The sequence below is a fragment of the Vollenhovia emeryi genome, unplaced genomic scaffold (assembly GCF_000949405.1).
Source record: "Vollenhovia emeryi isolate VEMERY1.0 unplaced genomic scaffold, V.emery_V1.0 DF939237.1, whole genome shotgun sequence".
In the NCBI taxonomy this organism is placed as follows: domain Eukaryota; kingdom Metazoa; phylum Arthropoda; class Insecta; order Hymenoptera; family Formicidae; genus Vollenhovia; species Vollenhovia emeryi.
Genome location: NW_011967129.1, coordinates 49931 through 58762, shown reverse-complemented (window position 1 = coordinate 58762; position 8832 = coordinate 49931). Strand labels below are relative to the sequence as shown.

Below are 8832 nucleotides of genomic sequence, written 5' to 3'. Positions count from 1 at the left end.
AATTCCGTAACAGAGTTTTGCATTTCTAAAAAGCCAATTAAAAGATTAATTCTAAACAAAAATGTCGATAAAACAGACGGGTTTAGCATCCTCTTAAACAGCCCGGTGAGCGGTTCCAATAAAGAAGGCGAGGAAGATTCTATTTTCCGTCGTCGCGTCATATTGATATCAAGTATGATAACAAAATGTAGCAAAATTCTCCAAGTATAGGTTTTTCATCGTCACGCCGCGACGTTAACAACAATAAGCGGCGTCGTTGAACGATTAAAACGCGGTTAGAATATCCGTGATGAGGATTTCGTCGAATACGTACAATGGAATGTGTTACGGCTGAAATGATCCTATCCAGGGCCAGCCTCACGGAACCGACGGATTTACACGCGAGCGCTTTGCGTGGCGCCGCTCCCGTCGATCTGCACGAGAAATCGGCCTCCATGTGTAACCAAAGCGCAGCCTCAATGACTCGGTCACGTGCGCCACGTTTCCCGATATAATTCTCGGACGCAACCCCGGCGTTCCAACTTATCGCGCCCTCTTTCAGAACAGACGATTTCAGACCAAGTTCTGACAAATAGGAAAAATTCCGCCCCGGGGAGGGAACGACCTCGCCATTAGCGATTCACGGATCCCTGCCTTTAGAAATAAAGAGCACGAGCTCCGATTTCTCTACCGCAGTCGTCGGGTCAAGGTGGTGCGTTCAGGAGAAGAGAAACGTGGCCTAATGGACGTGATAAAACGAGTGGAAAATACGAAAGAAGACATGTATAAAAAATTCAAAAATCAACGTTGATTTAATAGAAGAGATTTAAGTTATTTCCCAGTCAAAGTAAAACATTATGAATTATTATACGTTTAGAATAGAACAGTTTTTTCAGAGAATCAGAGAAATCTATAGAAAGTGAAACGGAAAATAAAGTAAATGGCACAGAACTATGAGAGTAATGTTTTCAATTCACACGATATCATAACATATGTTTCTTCAAACACAGCGATTTTGCCGACTACAATACATTTTTATTATAAATCGTACATGTAATTGCCGTGGAAGTGCGACGCGATATACTTTATAAAAGTAAATATACTTTATAAAAGTAAAGAAAAGTTAATATTAATATTATTTGTTTCCGAAATCATCGACTGGTAAATAACTGGACTAGCATTGAGTCACGAGTGCATAGTACACATGCGATACCGTTGTTTGAAATACTGTTGTTAAATTATAATTGACAAGGTTAATGAAAATGTCGTTGTGAATAAGTTAAGCGTGTCAAGGACTCCATTATTTTGTATATTTAAAGCTTCCACCTTTCAATCTCACGTGCATGACATTTTACTAAACTAACTATTTAAAGTACCTATTTTTCCAATAATCGTTTCCCTATCTCTCATTTACTTAAAGTAAATACAACAATGTTTCTCCCCTTTGTAAGAACGCATGGATAAGACCGTAAAGTTATGCAGTTATAGATATAGAGCTCAATAAATAAAGCAGAGCTGCAGTTCAACTTTTCGAATAAAGATTGAAAGAAGTAGCCTGATGAATTGACACAATTTTTAGTCACAAAGGCAATTCAACGCCGTATACAGCAACAAAAAAAAGGTCGGTACAAACCAATTTTTCAGTAATTTTCGTCGTTATTACTCGTTAATAACACGTCAAAGTTTCTGTCCAAAACATTTTAGCTTGACGCATATTAAAAGTTGCCTCGTTAAAATATATACATTGGCAAGTAACGTAAAACGTGTTTACCTTCTTTGGTATTTCAATTTTTAAATATCTACCTTTTAAAAGACTAACTAAATAATTGTACAAAACTGCAAGTTTTCTCTCTACCTTGCTCTGGTAAGGACTGCATTAATTTACCAGCGTCTGGACTTTCCTTCTTCGTTAAAGTGGATATACATGTCATCTTGCTTTCAGGGCACATTTACGTGGACGTCACTCGGGCAAACAAGGAGCACCGGGATTCTTATGCGAGTCATATGATCGCGCAAAACAGTTTCTTTTGGTTAGCGAGAAGAAAGTGTAGAGTTGACGTAATGCCAAGAAATTATGCACGTGTATTGGACTGGGGATGTAATAATCAGGATCATATAGCGTATGAAAATGGTACGCATTTCCCTCGGCAAGTCGTGCCGCTTGCGTTTATGCAAATGAATAATTCATAAGATGAGAATAAACATGAGATATTTGGGTCGCGGCACAGGAGAAGAAAGGCCACGGTAATGAGCAAAACACCGAAAGAAGAAGGTGCACCTTATTATGTCTTATATTTTCAGACGTTTTATGTTTCCACTTGTAATTATATTTGCAAAAAATTTACGAAGGAATACCCTTTTATAAGAGCGATGCCAATAAGTTACGTGAACAAGTCAAGGATGCTTGGGAGCAGGGACGGTCGACAGAAACGACGAAATAGAAAAGCATAATCGCTTTCTGCAAATATATAAAAAGACACGCATGGCACCGCAAAGACAGTAATCGTTTATAATATTCATTTATTGTTAATACTTTCAGCTAATACTTGGCTCAGTTAATACTTGATTCTTACGCGAGTACCACAAATAGTTTTTAATAAATTTAAAGAACCTATGAAATTCATATTACGATTTTATCGCAAATGGCAGCAACTGCAAGGAGCGACGGGAAATTCGCTAATTCCAACGATAATGATTAAAGAACCGCGAGAATGCTCAAAGGTAGAAAATCTTTAATAACTTCTCCATCACTGAGGAATAATGGTGACTTCGCGGAAAAATGAGATTTTCGTTTATGTCAGCGCTTTCAATTACGCATGTCATGTTACTAAGTCGATATTACGTCTTTATGAAGGTAAAGAGAGTACCGAAGCCTCCTTGCGAACGAATTATCTTAGAAATTGGCGACGGATTTTCCGTCAGACGGACAAAGTGTTTACGCAGCTCTTTACGTTTTGACTTTTCAATATTTTTGTTTCGCTTTTCTAATAAATCTTCTGAAAGGAATTCGGATTAATTGAACACCCACACACGGGGCTACACGTGGCGTTTCCGGGTCAATCAAGAGGTAAAAATAACGTTAAAAAAATATCAATTTAATGCTTAGCGAAGGAAAGCAAAACTACGCGATCGAGAAGTGCAAAAGGCAAACGACATTTTTGCCAGAGTAAACCGAGTGGCCTTGCGTTCCGGAAAAATTGCGACGTCACATTTGCTTTAAATTTTAATAAACCACATTTTTACCTAACTGCCTTCAAAGAAGTTTAATCATGCGTCGGCTAAAGCAGGAGCTATTCAACAAGGAATCTGAAAAAGATCCTCCTAGGACGAATGTCCGCACGAAATAGCTAAGAGCAACATTCTTTACGCTTTCAACGCTAGATCTTTGCGCGCGACGTAAAGGAATAAGACCTAACTGAAGTACGTCAAACCTCGCAATAAATATTCCGAGCGCATAAAAGAACATTCACATCCACGCCAGGATGACTTTGAGTCTGTGCGAGATAAATGAGAAAAGTTTCGCCCCAACTTCTCGCGAAATTTCATTTTATCGGGAAATTTTTCGTGGCCTTGAAAGCCCTCTCAATATAACGTGGACTCGAAAGAGAGGAAAATGGAAAAAATAATCCCCCCTCTCGCTAATACTCACCGGTTAAATTTCCAATTTCTCCCGCGTACACCGTTGTGCAATTATATCAATTTAATCGCTAATATGAAATCGCGATTCTCCTCGCTGTCACTTGTGACACGAAGAGGGAATAAATTGGCCGCGCTCGCACTCAAATGATCCTGTTTTCGCGCCGACTTTACCAACGCGGTCATGGAAATTGGAAATTCTCGCGACCGGAACGCAAACGATTAACGATCAGCGCGGAAATTGCATGGCTAGGATGTCGAACGCAGCGATCGAGAAACGATTGTTTTTGTCCGGTGATAAGTGCCTATTACCCGCCAGCAAATAAATACGGTCGCGTTTAATGCGAAATTGAATTCTTTAATTTGCACAGTCGCAAATTTATCCTTAGTTAATATTTGAACCGAGAGATGTACGAGATAATCCCTTTATGGCCTAGATAAAGGTTTGGCTTCCCTCTTAGCGACCGCGAAATGATTTTCATATAAAGCCGCTAATATAATCAAATAATTCTGCGCGAATGCGTAAACAAAACAGAATTTTACTCCACCTCTTTCGTAAGACGAAACGGAATTAAGATTAGAAATCAAATCGGTAAGAACTGTGCGTGACACTGGATTTACTTGACCTAATTATCCATATTTCTTTGCACAGTTATCAGAAGAAACTGCTTTATTAATTATTAATTATGTGTACGTTAAAGAAAAAAAATATATCAAATGCATCGTCACGACGTAGGTTAATTTTTGCATTAAATTACAAGATGTGATAAATCCGGAAATGATGATATATACGTTATACGAAATAATAATTTCAAGCAAGAAAAAGGCAACGAATCTTCCGATTTCTGGCTTGGCGACAAATATAGTTATCTTCTTTCAGTGACTGTCGCCGAAAAGAAACCTATTTAAGAATATAAAGAATTTATTCGAAAAATATCGCGATCTTTCCGATGGAATCGCATCATCCGCGTGACTTCTTCTGCTTAAAATCATTTGAATAACGTATTCCTAAAGCCTGACAGATTCCACGCGAGACATCTTGTATATGGGCGGCTATAACGCGAGACAGAACCTCTTTGAGCTTCGCAAGATATACGAGAAATCGAGCGTTGAGAGAACATGTTGCAGAAAGAATAAAGAGACGGAAGAAATATAAACGGATAAGGTCATACCTTCAGGGATGCCATGTCCGACACGGATCGATGAGTCTGAATGGTCTCCAACTGGTCTAAGCACCAGTCTAGTTCCTCTATCGTTTCTACAGCCAGCTTCATGAAGGGCTCCTCTGAAAAATTCGAAGAAGTCAATTTAATATTGTCAAAGCGCATTTCACTTTCCCTCTTTCTCTCCCTAACGGGCACTAAATCAACGTTCAAAGGATTTTATCTACCGAAAAGACTTCAATGCGAATTTGATCGAGATTAAAGCAGCGCTGCGGAAGCTTCGATTTATTTCCGTATTTTCTAAGTTTAATGCAATTCTTCAGAAATGCGCGAGATATTTCGAGCGCTTTGCACAGAACAAAGAGCACTTGCGTAATATAAAAACAACATTTCGGAAATAAAGAAAAACAAAAATTTCGCAAGAAGGTAGAACAGGGAACGTACGTTGGACAATCACAATAACGAATGTATTCTTTTAAAGACGGTGGACGCACATGACGGCATTGATTAAGAGTTTTACGATTTTCTCCAATGAACCGCATAAACACGGAATAGCTGTAATAGTATTGACATGACCCAGAAACAAGGCGTATAAAATTCTTGTCGGAATATAAACTTGGAGAATTAAGAAATGAAGTTGCAACCTGATGTAATATTAATGAAAAGACAAAATGGAGCACCTTACACTTCTGACGAAAGGAAATTCAAGAGTCCACGTTCACGCGTGATGAAAAATCCATGAAGGATATCGTATAAAATGACAAATGTTTAACGATATAAGAGAGTCACGTGACACAATTCCAATAACAGTAATCAAGATAAAAACAAATAGAAATTATTCGGTTGTTCATATAACGATGCCCATTAAATTCCATTTCGCGAGCGGGAGAGCTAACGAAATTTAATGGTAAATAAAAAAAAAGAGGTAATTAATTGTTGCGTTCCAGCGTATTAAATCAGATTAAATGGAGATGAAATCGCCAAAGATTTGAAATGAAGTGCTAACGTTCGGCGCAAATATGCAAGTTAAAAGAGCCATCCGAGGCGGAAATAATGGGAAATGCGAGGCAGCTCGTAGTAGTGTATCATCGGTTACCTCCTGGCGCCAAAATCCGTGGTTGTGGCGTACTGCTGCCCTGTTGGCCACTGCTCCTTCGTGATCTGCAAAAGAGGCGAAAGGTCGATCAGTTACAGCCTCAAACCAGCCCCGCGGTATTAAGCGACGAGCGTTAATCTACTCACTTGTTCGTCGGTACATTCGTGAGCGACAAGAAATTATTCCTGACCGAGCGCAGAGAAGCAAGAATCTGTGCGAAGGGTGTAACGATGAGGTCCTCGCCATGGCTGCAATTGAAAGAAAAGACACAGTTCATCATCGACGTCTCACCTGTCCCGCTCGTGTGTCAGGTGGGTCAGGTTTTAACCGGCTTTTGCTATAGAATCGTTTATCGAAAAGTCAGCGTCTACTTCGCTTTGCGTAAGTTCGCATGCAGGCGTGACAGCTTGGTGACACTATAACAAACGTGAGTCTCATTCTGTCCTCGCGCTCATACACACGTATACATTAAATATGTACAATCGACACAGACACGTGCTTACATCGACGCGTATTTCGTCCGAGAAGAATCGTCAGATCGCGGATCAAAGGGAGAAAAAAAATGATCGGAGCGTAGCGCGCGATTTCGCCTCTAATTCAATAAACCCGCGTTTCTTTTTTTTTTACGATGAAAAGTAATGCGCCGCTTCGCGTAGGATTGCGCTTACGGCTTGTGACACTCAAATAAACTGTACCTCTCGGCACTCCAGAGATAAAATAAGCGAATTACTCGCCGATACGCGGAAATAAATCTCTATTTGTTGAGAGACATTGCGGGGGCTTCTCGCGCGCGCGTTCTCGATATCGCGGACGGATCTCGAGTCACCCTTGATAGCATGCGAAACAAACATTCGGTCGGCGAGCGACGAAAGATTACGCCGAAAACCCGTACATACGCCGAGGGGGCCGCGACGCGACGTCCCTGTTTCTGCGCGCTTCCAATTTCGTTTATTATCGCTCGTGCGAGATCGTACGTGCAGCCTCTTGTTTATCACGCCCGTGCAATTTCAGGCGAACATCCAGTTTTAACCAAATTGGATCCCACAACAAATATACCGTGTGTCACGTCGACTTATCGCGCATCGAATTTTATCCATTTCCCGCGAGAGCGTACGCAATACCTCCGGAATACATCCGGATCGCTTCCCTCTGCTTGTTCACCATTTGCTCTGAGGAGTTAAGGGGATGCTGGAGTGATTCTGCACTTTCGCACCTTTTGCACTTAAAACTGTCTGTTTCGTGGAAAGATTTGTGTAATACACAAATTAAATGGCACGTGTACAGACGATCGAAAGCAGCTTGCTATTCCGGCTAAGTTAAAGAACAATATGACATCACTGAAACTAAGTTTGTAAGTCTAATAAAAAAATAGTGAGCAACACAAAAATACAGTACATGTAGTATGTGTGTTGCTCACTATTATTTTTTATTAGACTTACAAACTTAGTTTCAGTGATGCCATATTGTTCTTTCATTTGGCCGGAATAGCAAGCTGCTTTCGATCTGTATACGTAAGCCATTTAATTTGTATATTACACAAATGTTTCCGCGAACTGACAGTTTTTAGGTTAGAAAGGTGCAAAAGTGCAGAATCACTCCAGCATCCCCTTAAGCGACTTTGTTTTCGACTTTTCTGCATATCTACCGATCCCCCTCATTATCCTACGTCTTATCTTCCTTTCCGCATCGCCGTTACAGCCGGTAGCGCGCGTATGCGTTAATATACGCAGAGAAAAAGATTTCCTTGGGTATTTGATTGAAATTTGTTTCATTGAAACAGCGCATGAAAAGAAACCTTTTTCTCTGTGTACGTGGAACAACGCAGAAACAGATTATCTTTCAATCTCACGTCGATAAAAAAGAAACCGAGACGCGAGCGAGGGACTTGGAGGTGCCCAAGCTGCACCACTTCATCGGTTACAATTAATTTTACTTCTCCGCTGAAAAGCGCCCGTCGAAAAAACTGTTGCGTGTGTCGTAATCGATCATTACTTGGAAAAAAGTGCCAGGAGCGATATCGCTCCAGATTCACTTCGCACTTCTTTTGCGTTTCTGCAACGTTATTTCCCCGCGTACATCGCATGCCGCAGCACTACCGTAGGAGATGTATCGCCTGACACAATTGTGCATAACGTGCGCCAAGAGAAAATCGCATGCCATGTAATCAGCAAATTATTTATCCCCCGCCTCTCTCCCATCTGCCGCGAGAGAAAATTGCGTTTCTCCCCCGGGAACAGTGTATCATGAGAACGGAATAATTTTGGCAGTTACCCGTACCATCCTCCAGCGGAATTGCGGACTCTCGATGCGACGAGAATCTTCGAGGACAGCACAAACATCGCCATCAAATAATTACTAATCAACCTCGTTTGTTCGCTAATATCATTAGTGAATAAATTGTACTGTTAAAAGCAGAAAAAAAGAGGGTAAAAATAACGCGTCTTAACGTAGCTCGGGTCTGCCTATAATTTGTTTACATTATAACGAGATAATTATATGAAGATATATATTGCAATATTGCTTGCCGAGCTGCATTATTATCGCTTTTCGGCAGCCCGCCAAGTGATCGCGCGTGTACGCAATTAACCTAATATAATTATCATCATCGTGTAATTATAGTAAACTCGCTCGCTTCAATATTTCTGGGTATAATATCGCAATTTGTTTAAAATATAAGTGAAAAATTAAAGGTTAAAGGTTGATATTACGATACTTGTTGTTGTGCACTTTATTAGCGTTGTATTTCTGAGATTAATCAGGATATGTGTATATATACACCTGGAATTTCTTGATTAAATCCAGAAATACAAGATATATATATATGCCCGTCAAAAGGTCAATAAATCAATTATGATGTATTCACAATAAAATCGTCTTAAGTTATTTCTGGATATAACATTCTAAAGCGGATATAACTTCCTGCTCTTGGATAACATGTCGCGAGGCGCGAGCAAGGAT

At 40.2% G+C, this 8832-nt stretch overlaps 1 protein-coding gene across 1 annotated transcript in view; it reads right to left on the bottom strand.

Annotated features, from left to right (window-relative positions):
* The window catches only part of LOC105560212 (cAMP-specific 3',5'-cyclic phosphodiesterase), an 84383-nt gene that overhangs the window by 42381 nt on the left and 33170 nt on the right, over positions 1–8832 (bottom strand). Inside the window, exons 4-6 of the mRNA XM_012009111.1 lie at positions 6021–6122; positions 5875–5939; positions 4788–4900 (exon numbers count right to left, since the gene is read on the bottom strand). Of these exons, the coding sequence (XP_011864501.1) occupies positions 4788–4900; positions 5875–5939; positions 6021–6122 (280 nt within the window). The remainder of the gene's footprint in view (positions 1–4787; positions 4901–5874; positions 5940–6020; positions 6123–8832) is intronic.